Below are 27,423 nucleotides of genomic sequence, written 5' to 3' on the forward strand. Positions count from 1 at the left end.
CAAATTGCAGGATACTTGACAGATCCTTTCAACATGTTACTGTGGTTCATATTATTATAAGTGACCTTTAATGACATTAATGGATTATTCAAGTCACTACTTGCAGTAATTTGCCTTTATTCAACTCTCTAAAATACAAATGACATATCCTTTGAACTGCCTAATTAATTAAAAAAAACTCAATCTAGTCTTCTAAAAAATATAAGACATTTTGAGCACAAATAGCTGAGCCGTACAATTACTGTTGGGCTGATGAATTATTAAATGTACTTTTTATTAGCAAAGCCAAGAAAATCTACTGGAATTCCAACATAGCATTATAGCTCCATGGCAAACAATTTCATGCCTCTGTGCAAACTGGAAATCATTGGGTCCAAATTAAGAAAACAAGCAAACAAATAAAATATTGGGTCTTTCAGGTGAATCAGGTGATTCTTTACACCAGCATTAATGAAAACAAGGTTAAATGAAGTATTTGAATGAAAACTGGCATAAGAAGGAAATAAAATTATAAATGACAAATTTTGTACATGACAAATATTATAATTTATAAGTAAAAGCTCAATCAGAGCAAATTACATATTATCATGTTTGTAATACTGAAAACCCTAATCATTTGGCTGTGTGTGTGATGAAGCATGTGAGCAGAGATATGGTTAAGTTCTAACGCAAAATCTGGTAAAACACGAGACAGAGGATAAAGGTGGTTATTTATTATGGGCCAAAAACTATTCAGGAAAACTTTTTCTGTTCGTTTTTGGCCTATTCCTTTTCAGACCAGGAATTCTGTTCCCTGCCTGTTTGTTTCCGACGAAAATAAGAGGTCATTTTATATTCGGGAAAAGAAAATGCAGTCTGATCACTCTCTCATGCTCTCTGAATGTCTCCTTACCTTCTCTACCGACCATTTCCATGTCTTGCAGCTCCACTTCCATGTTTCAAATATTCTTGTTCTGCATCTTCTCGTTCTCCTTTGTCTTCTCTTCTATAGACTTAACCTCCCAGGAAAGGACGTCATCAGAAGCACCATTCTGGCGGAACATAACAATGTAACCTTAGGGCAAAATGACAGAGATTCCAGTGACCTCTTCTCTCTGATCCTCCAATCAGGGGAGAGGATGTCACCAGAAGGTCTTCCACAGCAAATTCCACAGCGATATCGTAGGCCAATCTGGTGTAGTTTCTACCCCGACTCTCCAATTGGGCGAGATGATGTCACCGGATGCTCCGCAAAATTGGCGGAAGTTGCAACATCATATGAATTCGAATGCACAAGTCTAATATCTAATAGTAATTTTAACGCATTGAGACTATGTATGTAATATGCGGCACAAAAAAATGGATATAGCCATATTGGTCCAAGAGAAAATGCAATCTTTAGTAGATTACTTTTATTTGGCCTGCATAAAAAAGTTGTAAAGTCACCACAAAGATCTCCTAGTTAATTTGTTGACAATAAGTACATTTGTCATATTGTGTGTTTTACTTGCAGAAAATATATATTTATTGGTAATCCGGTTTGAAAAAATTTTTTTTGTAATGACCAAGTAATGAAAGAACAAATTATCATAATCAATATTATGGATTAAAATGCATTAATATTCAGAGATTGGCCTAAAGAAATGTACATTACTAGTCAATGACATATAATGCCATAATGTTATTTGCAAAATCAGAAAAATATGCAAAATGCCTGTAATATTATTATTATTATTATTATTTATTGTTTTATATAGGGCCATCAAATTCCATAGCGCTGTAATATACAGTAGTCCGGAAAAAAAATCAGGAAAGGAAATTTAATACTGATCACTTTGAAGCTGAACTCGTAGAGGGACATGGAGACATAATCTGCATTAGACTTGTGCATTTAAATTTATATATATTTTAATTTTAATACATAAAATTTGTCAATTCATACGAACGTCTGGAAATGAGCCGGGGACCCAAATCAAACAAACAAAAACTAAGTGGAGTAGAAGTCTATTGGAAAGGTGAGCTAACAAGTCATTGGCAAGGTGAGCTTTTCAGCATTTGTTCAGAACAATCCGTGATGTAAAAAGTTGGTAAAAACATAGCAGGATAATTTTTTTCACGAATATTTTAAAGGATCGATGATCTTATTTGTGTCTACAGAGAGGTACACTCTAAGTAGTGAGATAATGTATTTCAAAATACATTTAATAAAAACATTTTACTATTGAGCCTATAAAAGGTTTACCCATTTATTCTTGACAAATACGCTTTTGCTCATGATACCTTAGAAATAAATTGCCATCAACACGCTTCCAAAAAAAAAAAAAAGATTTTCCGAAATAACTTTCTGTGCACTGCGGTGGTGTCTGCCAACGTTTGTCTGAACAACAATGCTGTCCTTGGTGGTGCTGACGAGACTGAGGCTTTAGTTGAAAGAAACATCGGATCAAACTGTACTAGCAATACAATGACTTTCTTTTCCTTTCTTTCTTATTTTTTATCTTGCTGTATTCTTTCTGTTCTTAAAAAGGAGAGAGATTATGTAAAAAATTGATAAAGTAAAAAATAAATAAATCAGGATTACTATAACCCCAGTAAGTGTAGTAATTAAAAGGGCAAAGAAGGATGTAGCATCGTATTTTGTGAGTATTTTATTTCTCAAGCAAGAGATAACTAAAAAGTCAGTTAGTTACCTTGTGATATCTTGTATAGACTATCCCACCTTCCTAAGAAGAATGGGCTTCCATCTCTACTCCATCCTGAACACCACTTTTCACCTTTCTGAGCACCTCTGCCTGGGTAATCGTTTCGTAATCTGCTATTGACCCTTTTGTGCAAATCCTTCCTTTGGCCCTATAGCAGCCAGAGTAAAATTTTAATTGCAGCCCCCAATATCCCTTCTCTTGCCGCCAAATGCTCTCCTATCCTTGCTCTTAACAACCCGCGTCTCTGCCCGACCGGTATCACTACTTCTCACTCGTGCCTCCTGGATTTCACCTGTGCTGTACGTATTCTCTGAAACACCCTACCTTGTTCTGTCAGACTCTCTTTTACTTATTCAAAGTTTAAACATTCTTTTTAGAGTTGCATACAGGAGCATAACTAGAAACCACAATGCCCTGGTGCAAAAAATTGCCCTGGGCCCCCACACAACTGGTCTGTGCCTTCTTTGCCCCTTGTCCCCCTTCCAACATGCAACATATGTAAACACACTTACATGCTCATACACATACACAATTACACATCCATGCTCACGCAGACAATTACACATCCATTCATATACATATATCCCACCTCCCGCCCCTGTAGCTTTTCCTCCGGCTGCTCGCGCACACTGTGCAAGCAGCCTCGGTTTTACTGTGGGGTCACATGATGTCACGTGACCCCCAATACGCTCCTGCCTCCCCATGCCGGTTCAAAACAGTTTAGAAAGAGCCATTTCCGACCAGGATCGGTGTGGCCCAGCTCAGAAGGCCCCTTTCTAAACTATTTTGAACCGGTACAAGGAGACAGGAAGAAGGGGTCACAGGGGTCGCACCGGGGCCCTGTAGTTACGCCAGTGGTTGCATACACTCTTTTATCTTAACACATTCCGGAAGAAATCATTCCCCCACCTTTGACATATCCATGCCACTGATGTAAGCTCGTTTGAGCAGGGCCGTCCTCACCTGTTGTCTCTGTAAGTCAAATTGTTATGTTACATACTACTTGTTGTGTCCTGTCTACCCATTGTACATCGCTACGGAATATGATGGCTCTATGCAAAACAATAAATAATAATGCATCCCCTGACGCCGCTACAATTAAATAATTCTCACCCCAGGTAGTCCCTCATCTTCTGTCTTATGTCCCTTCAACATCTTAATAGACTATTAGCTCATAAGCACCTGGCCCTCTTCTACTTCTGTAGTTTTTATGTGTGTTTCACTTATTATTAATTTTGTGTTTTTTTGTCAGTTTTAATGCTATTAGTGTACAGAATCCGCTGGCACTTTCCAATAACGGGTTTATATTTAGTTTATGTAATAAACATTTTAACAAATTCTAGTATAAATGGAGCGATTTTTTTTCAGCACATCACTAAACTGTCATTCTATTTAAAGCTACCGTATAGTACAAACCTGATAGTTTTGCAAGAATACAATCTTGTGAAATTTTGCAGAACTGTCAAAGTTGCAGAGGCAGTAGAATGTCACTTATTCTTTTGCACAGTGTGACCTTGAGAATTTTGTTCAATGGCAAATGCATACCCATCTTCGATAAATACCTAAAAAAAAAAAATTCATCACTTGCTAGGACTAACAAAATATGTTCTCACTATAACCTGCAAATATTTTAGCTCTCTCAATAAAAAATAATATTCTAAATCCCTTTTTTCCTGGAATATGTTTTTATCAAATAAAAGTACATTTATTATCCAAAAATATATTTTGAGTACTTGAGATTCCAAAGGCCCAAGCGCTTAAAAGCAGCATGAAGGATGGGATAGGTAGATAGGTTTGATAGATAGATAATTTGCTTATTTTTTGTGTTTTGTTGCAAGATGTTTTTACGGCAGAACATTAAATTTTATGTTTTAGAACCTGACATTTCTTTTTACTTCCAACGCACAGAAACGCAGTGGTATTGCAAATGTATAGGAAGGTAAATGACTGTAGAAACATTCTGGGCCATATCTTCAACTGATGGAGCTGTAAGTAGGCTGGACTGTAGATCTGATGTAGTCTCAACTTTGTTCTAAAAAGCTTGCAATCACTTCTGTGTGTAGCAGACACATCTCCCTACACCTATGTACCAAAAAAAAGTTGTGTGAGCCATGGACAGCTGCCCCTTTCGCCATGTTGAAAAGAAAGACCTGGTCCAGCATCACAGCAGAATAGGAGAAGGCCTGTTCATTTACCTTACCCATGGGTAGCTGTGCAGATTGTATAACCTAAAATAATAGACTAAATACTTGCAGAGTCTTGATGATCATCATGAAAACTGACAGAGCAGAAATGTAGGAATATAATGTGTGCTGGAGGGAGGAAAATAAAACACGAAGAGAGTTTTCACAAGAATTCTTCTAACCAGTTCATCAATCCCTTTACTCCCGATTTCACAGGTCACACGTCTCAGTAACTAATTTTAGCAGTTTTGGTTGTGTTCTTCTGCCATGTAATTTAGAAGTGATCCTGGACACTCTGAGACAGAGGGAGATGTTCAATACATGCTTATCCCTCTGACATTTTAAAGGTTAAACTAGAAATGTAAGGCTGGTGATAGTAAGGATAGGAACAAAATAGAATTAAAACAGCTGCTTCATTCTGAAGCAACTGCATATAAAAATATATGGATACCTATCATAATGTGCATATTTATTTTCACTACTGATAAAAAAGATTTCAGAGGGTTGGCTCACCACTGCCACTGTTGGATGCCTAGGGATGCCATGGAAGGGATAGGCACTGCCATTTCTGACCAAACATATGATGGATAGAGGAGGCGTGATGGAAACACTGGTGCCCAGCTGGAGAAGAGGTGTCCCGGGATTGACATTGGGTTGCAGCATGCAATAAAGTTTGGAGTGGGCTGCTTGTGCCGATCCCCATTGAATAAGATGGAGAAGGCAAATACTTCTCAGATTAGTCACCCTTCTCCATAGGAAAACATGGAGCAGGTAGGTGTTTTTCCTGTTGATAGCCCTCCCCAAGGAGAGGGGAGGCAATCTTCCCATGAGCTACCTTATTACCACCCAAGGGTGTGCAATAATCTGCCTCCCCTGGCATATTTTATGTTAGTCCTTCTATTTTTTTGGTTTATGTGTTCCAAAGCCTAATTTAAATTGTTAGTCATTCCTTAATCACCTTCCAATTGTTCTGATGTGTATAAAACCCGGTTTTGTCCCTAATAAAAAAAGTGCAGAAAAAAGTGATGTATCTGCAAACGGGGGTATATATATATATTCTACCTATTTTATACTTACAATGTACCGTATTTGCTCGATTATAAGACGACCCTGATTATAAGACGACCCCCCAAAATCTAAATATTAATTTAGGAAAAAAAAATAATGCCTGAATATAAGACTATCCCATAGAAAAAAAAGTTTTACTAGTAAATATTAATGCATGTAAACAATTTTTTCATATCTAATAAAAGCTATGATTGAGAAAAATATATATATATTTTTTATTTCCTTTTATTTGCCAACCTGCCCCCCCAGTTATGCACATCTGCCCCCAGGGTTGCCACTCTGCCCCCAGAAATGCCTTATACCCCCTATTTGCCACTCTGCCCCATGATGTGCCTTTTAACCCTCTAAATGCCAGAGTGGCATATAGGGGGTTAAAAGGCATATCATGGGGCAGAGTGGCATATAGGGGGTTAAAAGGCATTTCTGGAGGTATATATATATATATATATATATATATATATATATATATATATAACTGCTAACAGCAATCACACTCCTATCAAGCCAAGGTAGCCAGTACATGCTGGAATCTGGGGATGATAGGAGTGTGAGTACAGCCTCCCTATGCCATGCTACCACCACCACCCACCTTACACATCCATGCTATCACACACACACTCATTCACAAACATTTAAATACTCATTCATTCCATTAATCACACATACTTGCTCAAAAACCCTCCCCCACCCCCTTACCTGAACTGCAGATCTCCCACTCGCAGACTTCTGCAGGGGCCCGGCTGTGCGAGCAACTTCTCTGGCCCCGCCCCCAAAGGAAGGAGGGGGGAGGCAGAGTTATGCGACACTCTTCTAGCTTCCTGTTCTCCGCTGCTAGAAGAAGAGACGCTGCTCGCGACCAAAGCACCGGTAAGCAGCCTGGCAACCTGGTTTTGTCCCTAATAAAAAAGTGCAGAAAAAAGTGATGTATCTGCAAACGGGGGCTATATATATATATATATTCTACCTATTTTATACTTACAATGTACCGTATTTGCTCGATTATAAGACGACCCTGATTATAAGACGACCCCCCAAAATCTAAATATTAATTTAGGAAAAAAAAATAATGCCTGAATATAAGACTATCCCATAGAAAAAAAAGTTTTACTAGTAAATATTAATGCATGTAAACAATTTTTTCATATCTAATAAAAGCTATGATTGAGAAAAATATATATATATTTTTTATTTCCTTTTATTTGCCAACCTGCCCCCCCAGTTATGCACATCTGCCCCCAGGGTTGCCACTCTGCCCCCAGAAATGCCTTATACCCCCTATTTGCCACTCTGCCCCATGATGTGCCTTTTAACCCTCTAAATGCCAGAGTGGCATATAGGGGGTTAAAAGGCATATCATGGGGCAGAGTGGCATATAGGGGGTTAAAAGGCATTTCTGGAGGTATATATATATATATATATATATATATATATATATAACTGCTAACAGCAATCACACTCCTATCAAGGCAAGGTAGCCAGTACATGCTGGAATCTGGGGATGATAGGAGTGTGAGTACAGCCTCCCTATGCCATGCTACCACCACCACCCACCTTACACATCCATGCTATCACACACACACTCATTCACAAACATTTAAATACTCATTCATTCCATTAATCACACATACTTGCTCAAAAACCCTCCCCCACCCCCTTACCTGAACTGCAGATCTCCCACTCGCAGACTTCTGCAGGGGCCCGGCTGTGCGAGCAACTTCTCTGGCCCCGCCCCCAAAGGAAGGAGGGGGGAGGCAGAGTTATGCAACACTCTTCTAGCTTCCTGTTCTCCGCTGCTAGAAGAAGAGACGCTGCTCGCGACCAAAGCACCGGTAAGCAGCCTGGCAACCTAATCGAGGTCTGATTAGAAGACGACCTCGATTATAAGGTCGTATTTTTCAGAGCATTTGTTCTGAAAAAAACCTCGTCTTATAATCGAGCAAATACAGTATTTTGTTTAGGGAAAAAAAATAGTTTTAAAGCAAAACGATACAAGTTGTCTTTGTGCCTTAGGTCCCTTAAAACGTAAACATAGCCATCTAACTACATAGAAACACAGAATCTGATGACTGAAAAGAACCATTTGGCCGATCTAGACTGTTTGAGAAAAGTAAACTGCCCAAATCATTTAGTTACAATGAAACCATGTTAAAGGGTCATTGTGGTCATCTAAATCCAGGCAGTTTTGAAAGCAACAGAATGCTTGCGCTAACTCTAAATTTAGAGGTTCATTCATATGCCTCTATCCGGGCTGGCGGGCTGGCCGGGCGGCCGGCAGACGAACATTCATGGCAGCCGCAAAGTTAAAAACTAAACGGCTGCCACCGGGACTGGCCACCGTGCCGGTAGCGTACCTGGTGGGGGGCGGTCTGCCTGGAGTGCCGCTCACTGAGGGGTGCCGGGACGCCTCCAAAAATGATGCGCGCGGCAACTGTGGCTGTGCGTCGGGACTTGATGTCAAATCCTGGCGCACAACACTGAAGCCACGCCCACCGTCTTCCGCACACCGGAAGGACAGGACACAGAGGAAGAAGAAGAGGAAGAATGAAGAGGAGGAGGAAAAGTGACAGTGCCAGAGGAAAGGTAGGAAAATATTAGTAAGTGATGGGTGTTGTGCTGTAGTTTATGATGAATGTTTGTGAATGAGGGTTTCAGATTGCATGGAAGTGTGGGGGGATAGCATGGCATAGGGAGGCTGTCTAGGCATGATAGGAGTGTGATTGCTGTTATCAATTTTTTATTTTTTTTCCTCCAATAATTCAATAACAGTATTAATAGATATATATGGTTGCAAACAGCAATCACATGCCTATCATGCTAAGTTAGCCAGTACATGCTAGAACCTGGGCATGATAGGATTGGGATTGCTGTTAATTATATGTATATATGTATATATATAGTAGAGTAGAGGTTGTAGCCGTATTAGTCCAGTAGTGTCAATATAAAAAAACAGATGGAATAAGTATCTTGTGATAATACCTTTTTTATTTGGACTAACAGAATTTTGGAATGACAAGCTTTCGGGAGCTCTTCTCCCTTTCTCAAGTCTAAAACATTTCTGAGCAAAACGACACATAGAATTCAATGTTGTGTGGCAGGGGAGGGGGGCTTACTACCCAGATCTGATAAGAGAGGGTGAGATGTTGTAAAAGTATGTGTCCCTCCAGAGGGTCATAAATGTTCTGAGTGGGGAATTTTGAAGGGGGGGTTTAGCACTGCTGAAGATAAATTGACAAAAAAAAAAAAAAAATACCATAAGATGCTAGTGCTCACATACAGGGAATAGGAGTGCAGTGATGAATATAGGGATGGGAATGTATATGTCTACACATGTTGTCATATATACAGGTACATATAGATGAACATGGTGCACTAAAAGTACAGTACATATAGCAGGTGGGGGGTTATGTAAAACCTGTGTAGTGGGATAGGAGACCCAAATCGACATTGAGTCCTCTATTCTTGCTGTTGAATAGTTGAATCATTCTGACTTCAAATGTTTGTCTTTCTTTGGCACAGCTCAACAGCGACATATATTTTCTATCCAACTGTAAGAAAAGACAACTGATTCCTAAAGGACTAAAAATCAAAAACCCACTTGCTACTACATACAACTCAACATTCGCTGAAAATCTATGCAAACGGACGAGTGAAAGACTAAGAAACCATCTCATCCACCAGCTCTACAGCATGAAACATAAGATACAACGTGAGAAGCAATGTCTACTTCAAGAACTATGGGACAATAATATACATCTGGCCAAACAACTAGAAAATGAAGTTGAATATTTTCATGAAATGAAACAGCGGGACCTTCTTAAGAAGAAAAATAATAAACTTGCCAGACTTCACCAGGACCGCAAACATCTGCCAAAGAAAGAGAAAGGACAGGAAAATTTAGGGATTGTGAACATTTCTGATTATGAACCATCACACTCAGAGGTCTCAGTTCTTTCTAAAGGACTATCATTCTGTCCTACCACAAAACTCGACCACATTGAGCTCTACTCTGATTTGGAAGAATTTTTTAGAAGGATGCGACTTAAGGAATATTTTCACGACAAAGAAAACACTAATACAATGGACTACAACAAGAAAAAGAACAGCTTTTTCACTCCAGCACCAGGCCGAAATGCAAAACTAGACAGTTACATTGAAAGCTTCCGCCTTAGAACTGCATCTTTGGCGACCAAAAAAAACCAGAAAAAAACTTTTCACAACCTCTCGGCGCAGGAACAAAATGCCATCAGCAACTTGAAAAATAATCCCTCTATCACCATCAAACCAGCAGACAAGGGAGGAGCAATAGTGATTATGAACACCCAGGACTACATAAAAGAGGGAGACAGACAATTGTCAGATGGCATATATTACAAAAAATTGTGCGCTGACCCCACCAAAGAATACACCTTGCAACTCAAGGAGCTCATCAAATCCTTCCCTAAGGGGCTACAGCCAGAACTGGAGTTACTTATACCAACCAATCCCTGCATGGGTACATTCTACATGCTTCCCAAAATCCACAAAGCAGGTAATCCAGGCAGACCTATAATTACAGGTATGGGCACACTCACAGAACAGCTCTCAGGACTGGTCGAAAACACGCTAAAACCGTTTGTCATTAACACAAACAGCTTCATAAAAGACACCACTGACTTCCTCAACAAACTCAACCAAATCGCCAACCTCCCTGCTAACACCATCCTAGTAACCATGGACGTGGAATCCCTGTACAGCAACATTCCACATACAGATGGCATTAACGCCTGTTCACATTTTCTCTCAGGCACTGACAACCAAAAATACAACCCCCGAATCATCACAGAACTGGTAAAATTCATCCTCACACACAACTATTTTGCTTTCAACAATGAGATCTACCTACAAATCATGGGGACGGCTATGGGGACGAAGATGGCACCTCAATATGCCAACCTTTTCATGGCTGACTTAGAACAGAGATTCCTTGAAACACAAGACACCAAACCACACAAATATTACAGGTACATCGATGACATCTTCATCATTTGGACGGAAAGCGAGGAAAAACTGAAACAATTCCATGCCTCTTTCAACTCATTCCACCCGTCAATTAAACAAAAAATGGAGTACTCCACAAAATCCGTAAACTTTCTGGACACTACAGTAAGATGTACCAATGGTACAACCCACACCTCTCTTTACAGAAAACCCACAGACAGATGCAGCTATCTCCACAAATCCAGCTTTCACCCCTCCCATACTAAGCGGGGCATCATCTACAGCCAAGCAACCAGGTACCATCGAATATGCTCTGACCCCAACGACCGCAACCTGCATCTAAACGACCTCTCCAAATCTATGAAACAGAAAGGCTACCAATCAAAAACTATCAACCAACAAATCAACTCTGCTCTCAAAGTTCCACGCACACACCTGCTACAATATAGAGAAAAAAGAATCTCTACACGTGTACCACTTGTAGTCACCTATAACCCAGCGCTTGAAGAAATCCGGAAAGTCATCAAAGACCTACAGCCTATGCTAGCAGAAGATGAGACACTAAAAAACATCTTCCCTGAAACCCCCATTTTGGCCTTCAGACAACCCCCAAACCTGCAACAAAAATTAATTAACCGGAAACTACCCACTGACAGAATGAATAAAGAAAAAGGGACCACACCGTGCAAAAGGCCCCGCTGCAAACTGTGCCAACATATATGCACAGACAACATAGCCACCCACAACAGCAAGACCTACAGTATTAAAGGATCATATACCTGCACATCCAGCAATGTAGTGTATATGATACAATGCACGAAATGTGACCTAGGATGCTACATTGGAGAAACCAGCCAGCAACTAAATGGCAGAATGAACATGCACAGACATTCCATTAAACATCACAAGGAAAATTCCTACTGCACCCCTGTGGGACACCACTTCACCCAAAATGACCATTCTATCAAGGACCTAAAAATCAAAGTACTGAAAGGGGACTTCAGTAATACCAAAGAAAGACAAACATTTGAAGTCAGAATGATTCAACTATTCAACAGCAAGAATAGAGGACTCAATGTCGATTTGGGTCTCCTATCCCACTACACAGGTTTTACATAACCCCCCACCTGCTATATGTACTGTACTTTTAGTGCACCATGTTCATCTATATGTACCTGTATATATGACAACATGTGTAGACATATACATTCCCATCCCTATATTCATCACTGCACTCCTATTCCCTGTATGTGAGCACTAGCATCTTATGGTATTTTTTTTTTTTTTTTGTCAATTTATCTTCAGCAGTGCTAAACCCCCCCTTCAAAATTCCCCACTCAGAACATTTATGACCCTCTGGAGGGACACATACTTTTACAACATCTCACCCTCTCTTATCAGATCTGGGTAGTAAGCCCCCCTCCCCTGCCACACAACATTGAATTCTATGTGTCGTTTTGCTCAGAAATGTTTTAGACTTGAGAAAGGGAGAAGAGCTCCCGAAAGCTTGTCATTCCAAAATTCTGTTAGTCCAAATAAAAAAGGTATTATCACAAGATACTTATTCCATCTGTTTTTTGATATTGTATATATATATATATATTAATATTGTTGATTTTTTTTTTGTCTTATTTTGGTGTGTGACTTTTAATAAAGTATTTTAAACGTTTTTTTTTTTGGTTTTGGCCAAATGAATGCTGAATTTTCAGTTTCGGTCCAGAATTTTCATTTCTGTGCATCCCTACTATATACTAAGCCAGTCACTGAAGTGTTAGGCCTACACCACATCAATGTTTGGCTTAGTATATAGTGATAGGGGTTGTACTGCAGTATTGTCAGTGTCTGGCTCAAAGTATAGGCCCACATTGACGGTGGTACCGCATAATCCCTAAGTATATAATGATAACAGTTATGCTGTACCACCGTCAATGTGTGCCTCAGTATATAATGATAACAATTTTGCTGTACCCCTGTCAATGTTTGCCTAACCATAGAAACTATGCAGTTTTAAAGTGTGTGTGTGTGTGCCACATACAGGATCTGCCACAGGTGCCAAATACTCTAGGTACGCCCTTGCGTCGTGCGGCAGTCAGACCCAATGGCCATTTCTCAGCTCTTCGTCCCACGTCTTAAAAGGGGTGGGATAAAGAGCTGAGGCACGGCTATTGGGCTGCGCGGTGCATGCACGCCGGCCGCTTTAATTTCATTAGGCGCCAGTGGAGTGACTGCTATCAATGTCGCTCGCAGCCGCTTTGGTGGCGCAATGGGCCACTTGACTAGACTTGCCCCCTAGGCCTTAGGCTGCCAGCCCTCCCCTGCCTCTATTACATATACAGCTATTTCATCTTGCACACGTTTGTATGCATTTTATTTTTCAACTTTATTAAACGGTTTATTTGGTGCTTTAGCAATGTTTAGTAGAAAAGAATAGGCTGGGACCCTACATTTATTACTCTCAGCAAGTAGGTAATTAACAAGTCAACCAGTACTTAACTTAAATGAGAGAGTAGCCTGAAAAGATAATTACATCTCCTCCTTTTTAATTAATGTTACCTAATTGATAACCAAATTGAACTAATTGATGGCATATTAATTGTGATTTTACATGCTATATGAATCATGTTGACCCCATGAGTCCAAATTTATAAAATACGTAATATATCCTTAGACAGAACTGGTATGTACTACCAGAGCTAATGTACACTTGTATCCCTTTGTATTAACCTTTGCCTTTAGCTTCAGCTATTTTTTTCACTGTAATTTAGCATTAATTGTGATTTCAATAAATCTATTTAGACATCCAATATTTTACACCAGCCCAACTTCTCCATTACTTATAATAAATAGTATAATGCATATATTATATTTTCCAATTCATACTTTCCTACACAAACAATACCCTTCTTCAATGCACTCACCTAGTCCATACCATTTTGCTCAGCTCCTAGTACCACATGACCTTGTTGCTGGGTGTGGAGCATACACTGCTGATCTGACACTGAAAGGGTTAATGTAGAGTATGTATGGGTTTTAATTCATCATGGAGTGAGATGGTTTTTTCATGTGTCCAGAGAAGCAGTGAACTAAATGCAGGATACATTTTTCATACTGTATGTACCACTTATTAAGGCTCAATAATGTCTAAGGTAGCTTATAAAGGCAGAAGACTAAAATAAAGGATCCCAGCAGTCTATGTGAAGAAATTAGCGGATGATACCTGGTCAGAGAATTTCCTGTAGGTGGACCATGCCTAAATTAATTCAGTAGAAACAGAAGGGAAATATCATCACAGAAGCCCACAGATATCGCTCCAATTCCTATAAGTGCTTTATTCTAAATCCACATGGAGTGTATGAGCATACAGCACAGAAACACAACGCGTTTCACACCTTTGTGCTTAGTCATAAGCTTATGTTTCTACTAGTTTATAAAGGCAGTTGGAAACACTCAGGTCAGAGTAGGGTGACAATATTTCTTATTTATGTTCAGAGGCTGTATGAGGCACCACAATCATATACACATCACATACAATTAGTGTAGCTTTGGAAACGATCAACAAAGCACCTTACTGTTTCTTTCGGCACCCCCTTACCTAAGTGTCTTGCTGACACAAGCAAATTGACTGAACCTCACTGAACTATGAAAGCTCATGAGATAAAACAAATTAAACTAAGGCATGGTTATGATTTTGTCTTCAATGCACCATTTAAATAATCCTGCTTAATTCTTTGATTTGTATTCTTTTAATCCATTATGTGTATGATTCTCTTCTAAACCTTACAGACCAGTTCTACTCTCAGGACTTACTGTATGACTGATTTATCTGTACATTATTCAGGGCTCATCGTGCCCCATAAAGCAAAGCTCAGTCCATATCATCTAATATTAATAAGTAAAAGACTAAAGTGTGATTTAATGGTAGCTACACACTTAAACTATGAAGATCTTCTGAAGCCAGTAACATTCAGTACAGTCTGTTGCTTGATGAAGTACATTGCAGCAAAAAGTCAATTTTTAGATTTTTATAATTGCCTATTCCACTAACTATATTGATTTTTGTGCTTACAACATTATCTTTTCTTATTGTCACTTAAAAAGAAGTGTTAGATGTGTACCATAAATGCCTGTAGCATTATACCTCCATTGCAGATGGGTTAAGGTGTAACAAGTACCAAACTTAATAATTAAATGATGCTTTTCTGGGGGGTTTGTAGATGCATCAAGTTTAATTTTAAAACAGCTTACTTTTATTTACTGTAACTTCACAATCATCATGATGTTTTCCCTTTTCATTTCTATGTTACATTTACATATGTAACATTTTCCATATATTACCACTAAAATAGAACATTATCAGTGTGGGAGGTGTGGAAATATGTCACCAGGAAAATGGTGTAATTGCAAAAAAATTAAAGACTGCACAGATGTAAAAAAAAAAAAAAAAAGAATAGCATCACGAAATGGTTAAACATTGAAACATTATTTAAGTATTTTGCCACAATGTAGGTTGAAAAGAGATGAAATGTTATGATTTAAGAGATGAAATGTTATGGTTCTGTGGCCATAATATTAAGTTTTAGCATTCTATGTTCATGAACAAGTACTTTCTGAATTCACATTTTCTTATCCCAATTACACTATCACTGTGATAATTATGATATAATCACCAGTTATATGCATGTAAGATAATAGCTATATTATAGTGTAACAAGCTCATAGTATCTGAAACATGTGGCACACCTAATTAAGACCCTGGGATATGACCAGATCCCACTTGTCTGCTACAGGAAGGTGATATATGGTTATATTTTGAAACAAATATAAAAGCAGCAGACTTCCCTTAGACCTATGATGATAATGAGTCATAAATGGATCCTCAGGTTATTTTGGGGCACTGTCACATATGAAGCAATGGAAAGCAGATATCTAAGCGACTCTTTGAATGCTGGCAGTAAAGTGATTTAGAGAGTGTAGTTAATAACACATTCCCAAGATAGCTTGATTTGCATTTGATTTAGATGTTGTGTTTTATTTCTTCCTCCATTAAGCAGTGCCACCAGTTTGCTATATTATTCATGTTTTATTTCTTTCCTAAATAAAGCAGTAAATAATTCACAATGGTGTTAGTGTGAGTGCTTTCCTGCGCATGAGTCAGTGCTGAAGCTGTATAGAAGGTGTGCCAGTTGGAGATTCACATCAGAACAGCTGTACAAGCTCCCAGACAGTACCTTCTCAACCAACATACAGTTTTACAGCCTTATGATCTGTGGAACTACCAAGATTTGCAGAAAGACCTGTGGATAATACCTGGTACCTGTCCTGAATGCAGCCTTGTAGGACTTCCCTGGTATGTCTGGAAGGCGTCTGGAAGGCGTCTAGAATGTGACCTTAATTTCAGGACCATGGACAGCAGCATTTTAGAGGCAATGGTTCCTTTTCTGAGAATCAAGCAAGCAGGAATCCTGCAATACACCGTGTGCTTCTAAGGAAGAATGAAGACAGTATCTGCATTTAAAGTTCCCCTTTCTGTGAAGCAAACTCTGCTTTGAACCTCATGCTCATGGATATATGAGAGATGCACTTGGCAGAGGTTCTAATGGCTATTTTCCTCGTTGTGGTCTTTGTTGTTTCTTTACTGGCAAACTTACTGGTAGTGCTCTGTTTCATATGCAGTGCAGAGATCCGAAGGCAAGTCTCTGGGATATTCCTGTTAAATTTATCTATCTGCAATCTCCTCTTGACTGTCTTAAACATGCCATCCACATTCTTGGGGATCTTAAAAAACCAACAGCCTTTTGGGGACTGCATTTGCAAAGCTGTGGGCTTCTTGGAAACTTTTTTGACTTCTAATGCCATGTTGAGCATGGCTGCTCTCAGTATAGATAAATGGATTGCTGTGGTTTTCCCATTAAGTTACACCAGCAAGATGAGGTATAAAGATGCTGTGATCATGATGGGCTATTCCTGGCTTCATTCACTCACCTTTCCTTTGGTGTCCCTCTTCTTGTCCTGGATAGACTACAGTAGCATGTATGCTTCTTGCACTTTGCATATGACAGAGGAACCTGAGACCAGGAGGTTTACTGTGTTCACCATCGTGTTCCATGCTGCCAGCTTCATGCTCTCTCTGGTTATATTGTGTTTCACTTATTTAAAGGTGTTAAAGGTGGCACGCTTCCATTGCAGGAGGATAGACATCATCACCATGCAAACTCTTGTCTTGCTAGTTGACATCCATCCCAGGTAATATTATTTTGAATTCATCTGTTTCTGGTGGCTTTAGGTTTAATTGTTTGTAACATATCAATGTGTATGCATGAAATCTATTAAAATAGCTTGATCATTAAAGAGGAGACCACTGAATATACCTTGTCCATGGAGTTTTCTCCTTAGTAATTCTGGGCTTTAATAAGACAGGTTTAATTCCAGCAGCTGCCTGTGTATGTAGAATGGATCATTCATGACACTGGATATTTTATACTTCTTGGTATCCTGCATTCAATGTTCATCTTTAGCACATGCAGGTAGTCCCTTTAATACTCCCATCTGTTCATACACACTAACTAGTAAAGACTGAAAGCAAAGAACCATGTCTTATTTTAATGTAGAGGAATAGGAAATCTGATAAAAAATCAATCAATCAAATGTTTTCTGGGGAGAGGTGGAAAGACATAGGCTTGGCAGGGGGTTTTCTTTAAATTCACCATACAATTACTTTCTGATTATATATATTCACACCCCACACATACAAACGAATATTCCTTTATTCTGAGAAATCCTACAGTTGCAACTCCCATCACTCTCAGCCCCCCCTAAACAATTCAACATGTGACACAGTTAATATGCTGTGAACTCATTATCACAATGGACTTACACCATGCTATCTATTCTCCAACATGGATATGCTGTAGTCAAAATCTTTTATTGGATTTTTTTTTCTTTTTGCCATATGTTTTATTAACCTCCAAAAAAATCAATTTTGCTGATAAATGTGACCATGTATGGAGGATTAGTAGCAGAATAATTAAGTAGCACCTGCTGGGTGATTGTAGCAACTTCTATGCTAGTCTTACGACCAAGAATAGTGCTTTCTAAGATATATTGCACAAAAGCTATATATATAATGTGTGTGTGTGTGTGTTTATGGTTAGTTTTGCTGAGTTTTGATGACATTTTGCACAGAATTGCACATAAAAGTATAGTACATTTTTTTATGTGTCTTTACAAAGCTTTTAACCTGTGAAGTGCTGCCATCCTACCTTCTGCTATCCAGAAAATGAAAGAAAAAGATGTATATAATCCTAAAATGTATTTACTGATCCTACCCCCTCATCCTATTGGATCTTACATTAACCTAAGCAGCTCAGTTAAGATATTAGCTCTTTGCTTTAAGCTAGATTCATCACTCAATTGTCATTCATGCCTCCCTCTAATATCATTATACCCTTTCTTTAAAATAATCTTTTTAGTCCCATGGGGTAAACAATCAAAGTGAATGAGTTTAAGCCTCCATTAGCTTCATTTTTTTACTCCAGTCAGTACATTTTTCAATATTTTAATTCTTATCCCAGTAATGACCTTAACCCATTGATGACAATTGCCGGTCCGGGCATGTCACGGAAATTCATGTCGATAACGACAAATGACGTGCCAGGACCGGCACGTCATTAAGCGGGTGCAGAAAGCGATCTATTTTCGCTTTCTGCACCGAAACGGCGTTGCTGTAATGCCTCGACCTCGAGGCATTCAGCAACGCCATTATCGGCACAAAGGGGCCATCTCTGGCCCCTCCCCGGGGCGTCAACATCCGCCATACTTTGTATGGCGGCGGACGCCCGTTTTAAAAGCGTTTAGGAGGCGATCAACGATCGCCTCCTAAACTTAAATGGTGTCGCTGGAATGCCTCGATCAGGAGGCATCCAGCGACACCAAACACTTACCTTTGGATGGGCTGTGACCGCTCCGGAGAGCGGTCACAGCCGCAGCTGCCGGTGATCTTCGCCATCTGCAAGATGGCGGCGGTCCGGGAAAATTCAATACAGAAACAATAAAGTCTAAAAAGTTCGCTAGACGGTCTCCAGACCCTCTAGAGAACTCTGGCTCCACTTGCAGGTTGAATATAGGTACTGCATTCAACCATGCAAGTCAATGGAGCTCAGCTTTCTAATCACAGTGTGATTAGAAAAAATAAATTAAAAATAAAATAAAATTTATAATAATTAGAAAAAAAATAGTAAAAAAACAGTAAAATGTAAAAATAATTTCCCACTGATGTCACTATCAGGGGAACCTTCAAGTTGAAAAAAAATGTTAAAAAAATAAAAAAAAAGGCAAAAAAAAAATATATATATAAAAAATATATTTTTGTGAGCAAGTCCTAAAATTAGCATATTAGCTTAAAACAATTCTCGCATGGAAAGAGTTAAAATACTGGCATATTAAATGCCCATGGGGTGTCTACTTTTAAAAAATGTATGATTTGATGGGGTAAATTGAATTGGCCGGGTTCAACAAGGTCCCAATTAACACAGGGGGAAGGATGGCCACACATCTAATTTCCAATTACAAAAATGCACACGTACCAAATGTGGTCTTTTAGTTCCCCCCAAAAATGACAAACCCATGCATGTGGGGTATCACTGTACTCAGGAGATGTTGCTGAACACATATTGGGGTGTCGTGTGACAGCGGCATATACCAGGAGCTGTAAATTCATACATAAAGTAGGTGTGTGTGGGAAAAATACACACACAAAAATACTACTGCAAACTTTAAAAAAATGCTGGTGGTAAAATGTGTGCATGCAAAGAGTTAAAATACCAGCATTTAAAATACCCTGGGGTGTCTAGTTTTCAAAAATATATGGTTTTGTTGGGCATACTGAAATGGCCCGGCTCAAAGATGTACCAAATAGGGCACGGGCAGTGGATCCCCAAATGCCAAAGTTCAACATTGAAAAATGTGCATGCCCCAAATGTGGCTCTTTTGCCCCCGAACAGCCAGGCAAAATCATTCATGTGGGGTATCACTGCGCTCAGGAGATGTTGCTGAACACATATTGGGGTGTTTTGTGATAGTGACATATACGAGAACTTTTTAATTCATACCTGAAGTAAAATGTGTGTGACAAAACAAATGGAAAAAAATGACTATCACAAAGTTTGACAAAGACTGGTGGTAGATATGGTGCATGGAAAGAGTTAAAATACTAGCATTTGAAATACCCTGGGGTGTCTAGTTTTCAAAAATATATAGCTTTATTGGGCACACTGAAATGGCCCGGCTCAAAGATGTACCAAATAGGGCATGGGCAGTGGATCCCCAAATGCCAAAGTGCAACATTGAAAAATGTGCATGCCCCAAATGTGGCCCTTTTGCCCCCAAACAGCCAGGCAAAATCATTCATGTGAGGTATCGCTGTACTCAGGAGATGTTGCTAAACACATATTGGGGTGTTTTTTGATAGTGACATATACCAGAACCTGTTTATTTATACCTAAAGTAAAATGTGTGTGAAAAAACAAATGCAAAAAAATTACTACCATAAAGTTTGACAAAGGCTGATGGTAGAATAAGTGCTTGGAAAGGGTTAAAATACCAGCATTTGGAATACCCTGGGCTGTCTAGTTTTCAAAAATATATGACTTGATGGGGTAAATTGCATTGGCCGGCTTCAAAGATACCCGAAATGGCACATGGGGGGAAGAATTACCAGATTTGGAAAAAATGGCTTTGAAATAGCAAAACGGTACCTGTACTTATTGCTCCATAACGTGCAGAAAAAAGCAAAAAAACATAAAAACATTGGGTATTTCTAAACTCAGGACAAATAGTAGAATCTATTTAGCAGGTTTTTTTATTACCTTTTATAGATGAGTAAAAGATTTTTCAACTAAAAGTTAGAAACAGTCATTTTTTTTCAAAATTTTTCACCATATTTTATACTTTTTTTAATAGTAAATAATATGATACAATCAAAACAATGTCATCTAAAGAAAGCCCTTCTTGTCCTGAAAAAAACAATATCTAATGTGTGTGGGTTCAGTAAACGGGAAAGAAGAAAATTACAGCTAAACACGAGCAGCGCAGAAATGTTAAAACGGCCATTGTCACGAAGGGTACAAAAAGTAAAATCAGCCTTTGTCACGAAGGGGTTAAAAGCAACCACTATATGGATATTAATTTTCTGGAAATTATTTGACAAAGGGGTCATATTAAAAAATATAGTTGATGTTTTTAAGAAAGGTCTTGGACATACATATAGTTCAAACTTTGTCTTGGAATCCAAACATTTGTGTATGAGAGAAAAACATCAACATCAGTAATATGGTGCGTGTGTAACGGGTTTCCCATCACGGACGTTACATCTGTTTACTGCCCTTATTAATATGTTATCAGACCCCATAGGTTTGTCTCTATGTAATGGGAGAATAAATAAGTAAATAAATAGATGGTTTGCAGTATAAAAAGATAAAGGAAACTCAATATGTATTGCATGGAGGAGAAGAGATTTAAATATGTTAACAAAGTACAGGAGGGAAGTTTATTTCAAAGAAGGGGAAATGTTGGAACAAGCAGTCATAATCTAAAAGTCGAGGGTCAGAAGTTTAGATGCTTCATTTTAATGAAAGGGTGGTAGATTTATGGAATAGCCTCCCATCAGCAGTGGTAAAGGCTGATACAGTAAGGGAATGAAAACATGCATAGCTTAAGCATTAAGCTATCCTGAATCTGAGACAAGACCAAGGTCTGAAGGCTCTACATTTGGAAAAACTAGAGTAGATGGCCGAATGGTTCTTATCTGCCCTTCGGTCCTGTTTCTATATTTAATAATGAGACGTGGAACATGTGACAGTCACTACTTCTAATGTTCTTCCACTAAACAACCCCTTTCTGTCTCTTGCACGTGTAATTATGTGGCAGACATCAAGATTTCTTGGGAGTTGAAACTACCAAGGTGGGCATAATATTTGAATGAATTTTTATAGACAAGATGACCTTCTTATTTAGCATTTTGGCTAACAATGTGAAAAGCGATGGTTCTGTTGTGAAGATGCTCGAGCTGTAACGGGTTTCCTGTATCATACGGTGTATTCACCCAAAACATTTCTTTTGCAGCGTGAAACAGAGGTGTCTCACTGAGCAGAAAAGGAGGAGACAGCGCGCTACAAAGAAAATCAGTATATTCATAGGATCGTTTGTGTTGTGCTTTGCTCCATATGTTATCACAAGGTAAGCATTACAAATGCACATGTACTATAGTGGAAATTTACGTTACATTTATAGGGCACCAGCAGATTCTGTAGTGCTATTACAACAGGAGGACAGAGAAAATAATAACATTAAATTGTCAATTTACAATTCAACAATAAGGAGAGGAGGGCTCTACGCTTTTGATGGGTAAAGAGCACGAGAGCTGAGGAATTCCACAGCAACATAAATAATCATGAGACCTTGATGTTTGGAAGCACTAGTATACATTTAAAGAGGATCAAATTGACTATACTATCAGAGATGTACCTTCAGCGTTGCTGTATCTCATGTGGCTTATCCTGCCTGTCCTTATTTTACCTCTTTTTCTCTTTACTCTTTCTGAAGCTGTCAGGACATATCAGCTTTCACTAAGGAGTGGAATTAATGCATATTAATGGATAATCATGTAAATTTAGTAAATTACTATGGATTTGGGAAGATCTTGCATTTATTTGACAAAACAGATGTATTCATGTTCATGGTAGTTCCTCATAAGTAGTATTGTTGAAAAGCTCTTTGACAGAATTCAGTCTCAATATTGTAACCAAGGAGTAAGCTAGACCTTACTTGCTTATGAATCATTCATTGTGAAGACTATTGGTCAACTTTCATGGTGTTGCAGTAGAAAGAAAATAAGGATAAGAATGAAGTTTTAACAAATGACTTTGATTCACAACCTCATAATCCCAAAATTATTTTAACTACTTGTTCTCTCTATGATCGAACTAACATGATCAAACATAAAAGGCGAAACAGTTGGGCAGTTGGAAGGTTTAAGATAAATAGGCAATTACTTAGTGGGGCATTGCCTCCTCTGGCATTTCTACATGCTAGGTACAGTCCACATATCCCAGTAGATCATTTGTTGGGTCATAAAAGGATACAGGAAAAAAGTATCCCTTCCTGTCTTTGCTATTTTTGTAGTGGAGACATAGGGTATATTGTGGTACATGCAACTATAGTGTGCTGCTTTGAAGTTTCGCTTGCAGAATATGGAATTATTATTACTTAGAGAGTGAAAAAACAGAATACATAGTCATAAAATCCAAAAACAGGTGAGAACCATATAGAGGTCTATACAATGTACAGGCATTTACCTAAACTACAGCCACTAGCATCCTCTTCTCACCGTTATTAGCGCCATTATTGAGGCACGTCCGCAAAGGGGCGGAGCATCTGCACACACCCTCTCCCCTGATTGTTCTGTGGCTCCGCCCTTTAGTGAAAGTACTCAATTCGAGGAGAAAGATAGATACAGAAACCCTTCTCATTCTCTGCAAATCTGTCTGCAATGTTGTGGCCTCTTAGAGTAGTTCCGCAAAAGGGTTAATTACTGCACTTGAATGCTGGTGCTATATATTGTATACATACTAAAGATAGCCTATGCGCATCATAATTTATGGATAACAAAAAATATGTCTTCAAACAAAATGGAACATTTCAAATAAACCTTCTAGCATTCTTCAATTTCACAAATAACATTTTAGTCAAGGCAAAAATGGATTGGCTGTAACATTCAGCCTTCAACAGAAGGTCACAGTATTAAGTAAAGATATATAAGTAGAAAAAACACATCTGTATCAACATTGAAAATTAGGGGAATTAGTTTAAGAATGATGTACAATCTTATGTGCATAGAACATTTTAAATTAGAAGAGCTATTGATAATATGATTTTTGTCTTTATAATATTTTGAGTGTTCACAGGGCAGCTTGATCAGACACCCTTGTGTTTGAATGTGAAATTGCAAGTAAAAAACCCCAGAATAAATCAGTAAATAGTCTGTTGGTCTCGGGGATGTCAGCATAATTTGTTTTTTTAATTGGTCTATAGCAAAATTAGAGATAGTTTGAGATAAAAAGGGAAAAAATAATATCAATTTAGAAAAGACAAGGCCGTATCACTGATATTATTGTGAAGCTAGCAGTGTTCTGCACCAGGCGGTCTTCATAGGATATTTTGTTGGTGATATAAGAAGATGATGGTTATGGAAAGATCATTACCCAGCCAGTAGAGGTAGCTTGCAGCAACTGCTGAAAATGTTGTCGTATTTGTCATATTGTGTTATAGAACAATTATTTGTTGGTATGTGGGTAAGCTACCCAATGGCAGGTCGAAGATCTGTATTTAGTTAGTGCTCAAGGGAGAGCGGAGAGGTTTGTTCATTTATTTTGGCCTTGCCTGGACTGGCCATCTGGCATATGTTCAAATGCCAGTAGGCTGCTGGCCAACAGCGCCGAATACACTTCAGGGACAGATCGGGTAATGCAGCATGCGGCTAGTGACTGGAAATCCCTGGCTGCATGCTGCCTACGCATATCCAGCTGTCGACTGTACTTATGTCATCAGGTGGCCGCTGGCTGTACCAGGACAACCCCGTCATTGGCCCTGATTTTGGGAATCACAAGGTTTAACTAACACGGAACAATCACCGAGCATGCAATTTTTGTATTTTGCAGTCAAATATAAAAATGTGTTCCTTGATTTCAAATAGCTGACACCATCTCACGCTACTGACACAGAAGAAGGAGAGCCCCAGGTGGCCCACCATGCAAAGTTCCCAGCTATGCTTCTGCGAGGGGCTTCGTCATAACATACTTTCATAAGAAAATACAACGGTACTGAAACCTAATATGTTTAACTCGTTGGTAGAGAGAACTATATTTTCTTTGTTGAATGTGGCTGACATGAGTTGTCACCTTTTTGCAGGCCAACTGAAGACATTCTTTGTGTTTTTTGGTGATAAAGAAAGAGAAACGCTTCTTTTTTATTCATTGAAATACTTTCATTGTTTTTTCAGCCGCATCTTTATTCATGCAAATATTATTCATGCGTTTGACATTTTAAGATAACTACCTATTTTTTGTTCCTATTATAGTCAATGTTTCCCTTATCGTTTTAGAATTTCTTTTGTAACCAGGATATTGGATTGCTACAGCTTGCGTGTCACCTTTAAACAAATAAAATATTAATATTGCTTTTTCCAACCTAAATTGTTAACCTAAATTATTTTATTCCCAATGTTTTCATATTAGCCCTGCTAGTTCTTTATATCAGTTCTGCATGGTGTCATATCTCGCAGCCCTGTAGTGAAGATGGGGGTCAATGAAGGGTGGCTCAGGGTCTTAGACTTGGTCAGGCCACCACTGAAGAGGACCTTCCTCAAGAAGGAGATATCTTCTCCTTGGTTGAGAGATTCTGGAGCTACAACATCCTAAACATGGAAACACAGATTAAGAACTAACTCAAATAAGCAGATTGAAGGTTTAGCTGATAGTAAGGGTAGGATGGGTAAGGTAGAGCCTATAAAGCCCTTCTAAATATTACTTTTACTACTTTCTGTATTTGAAGTACCAGCTTCCTAGATTACTATTGACTTTACATGGTTTTTAGCCTTCTTTAAAAAGATTACGTTTACATTCATGTAAAAGAGTTGTGTGTTTTTATTGCAGTCAGGGAAATAATCAGATGATTTCCATATTTATAGCATCATTAGCACTGACTATTAAAAAAAAAACAAAAACAGAATAAAAAGTACCTTTATGGAACTCTGAAAATACTGAAATAAGTGCATATCCAACCTTGGACTAGCATCTTGCTATTGAGGCTGGGGATCAGTTTCTTACAGTTTGGTGAAAATAATAATCTGAAAGGAAAAAACAGAAAAACAGTAAAAAAAAACAACAACATTTTAATCAAGATAAATATAAGTACACATTATTTAAATTTGTGGCATTGTAATCCCCTGAGGAAGTCGGCTTTGGGCTGATGAAACATGTGCAGGGCTCGTTTCTTTTTAATTATTTATTTATTTCTAATGGAAGAGTTTATATGCTCTTAATTCAGATGGTGAGATATTTGGAATAAAGTTTTCTTGCTCTACCGACACCTTTTGGACTGTTTTTGCCATTGACGCGTCCAACTTTCCATTGAGTTTGATGCTGCAATTGTGGAGAGGGTCTCCATCTTAAGCAGGCGTTTGAGCATTTCTATTTGTGAGAAATACCAATCTGTTTTTAATCTTTGATTAAATATTTATTTTTATATTGATTCAAATATTATTTCACTATGTGTTTTTCATTACACACTTTGCAAACCTTTCTAAGTGCGCCGTTACAGCGATGCCTTTTTTTACTGGTTCAACTATATTGGGATGTTGGGAGATCCCTTGATGCTTAATAACGTTATTTCCATCGTGATTTCAAGGGGGATATCTTCTTCTTATTTTCATCGTTTTTTTAAAAATAATTTTTTACTATTGTGGTTTTTGCTTCGCATTTTGATGGAAATAACCCAGCGATCAAGGTTCAAATAATAATAATTCTCCCAGCTAGATATTTTTATTTGATACGATCCACAGATTTAGTGCCTCTTCAGCATTGAAATAAAGGCTGTTTTAGTTGCTTTTTTATTGTATGATGCATACCTTTCTTTCTAGCTAACAATTAGAACGATCCTGCCTAATTTATTTATTTATGAACGAGTGTTATCGCTAACCTTAAAATTCCTAGGATATAGATGTAACAATGAAGTTACTTGAAAGCCCACTCTAATATGCGTCCTTCTTTTTCAGGTTAATAGAACTACTTCCATTTGTGAAAATCAACAACTATTGGGGTATTGTGAGCAAGTGCCTGGCATACAGTAAAGCTGCTTTGGACCCTTTTGTATATTCCCTTCTGCGTCAACAGTACAAGAAAGTATTACTCAACATTGTCAACAGAATACTGAAAAAAGAACTGTATCCTTCATCGGGTTACAACAGCTCACTCGATACAGAAAATGAATACTGTTTGCACCGAACAAGTTAACCACTCAACGAGAACCTGTGTTCACGTCAGTAACTTAATTTTCTTAGTGCCACATATTTATCATTTGCGTTAGAATAAACAGCTGAAAAGCAAGAACCAAAGTTCCTACATGTTCCCCTTACAACATATTTATACATAAGATGAAAAATGTATTAAAATCAATTCAAAAAGACCTGCTATTTATCTGCTGTATAACATATTTATATAAATAAAAAAAAGATATCATATGTTAAATACATGGTATGCTATCATATTATACTCCCAATTAAAAACTACCAATTAGTTGATATTATTATTGTATATTAGGGGGAAATGTTCATTTTTTCCTTTTTTTTCTGCTAAAATTAGTGGTCTGCCAGTATAAGTTGAACCTTTTTCTGTCTGCAGCCGGATCGCTCTTACATAGTTGTGTCAAACTATCTCAGGCTTTTTAGATTTAATTTCTCACTT

The 27,423-nt window shown here is 38.3% G+C and overlaps 1 protein-coding gene across 1 annotated transcript; it reads left to right on the forward strand.

Moving 5' to 3' along the window:
• Nucleotides 1-16,484: 16,484 nt before the first annotated feature.
• Nucleotides 16,485-26,973, forward strand: LOC149282264 (G protein-coupled receptor 26-like). Its single transcript, XM_089498386.1, has 3 exons — nt 16,485-17,152; nt 22,028-22,141; nt 26,736-26,973. The coding sequence occupies exons 1-3, from the start codon at nt 16,485-16,487 to the stop codon at nt 26,971-26,973; spliced, it is 1,020 nt and encodes a 339-aa protein (XP_089354512.1).
• The last annotated feature ends 450 nt before the right edge of the window (nt 26,974-27,423 follow it).

This window comes from Sceloporus occidentalis, unplaced genomic scaffold, assembly GCF_023333645.1.
Source record: "Sceloporus occidentalis isolate IW3139 unplaced genomic scaffold, rSceOcc1.0.p SCAF_120, whole genome shotgun sequence".
NCBI lineage: Eukaryota > Metazoa > Chordata > Lepidosauria > Squamata > Phrynosomatidae > Sceloporus > Sceloporus occidentalis.

Excerpts from the sequence above, each read along its gene's own strand:
- LOC149282264 (XM_089498386.1), top strand. The coding sequence starts at position 16,485 with ATGCACTTGGCAGAGGTTCTAATGGCTATTTTCCTCGTTGTGGTCTTT. Across the intron at positions 17,153-22,027 it reads CTAGTTGACATCCATCCCAG|CGTGAAACAGAGGTGTCTCA; the intron begins GTAATATTATTT and ends TTTCTTTTGCAG. Across the intron at positions 22,142-26,735 it reads GCTCCATATGTTATCACAAG|GTTAATAGAACTACTTCCAT; the intron begins GTAAGCATTACA and ends CTTCTTTTTCAG.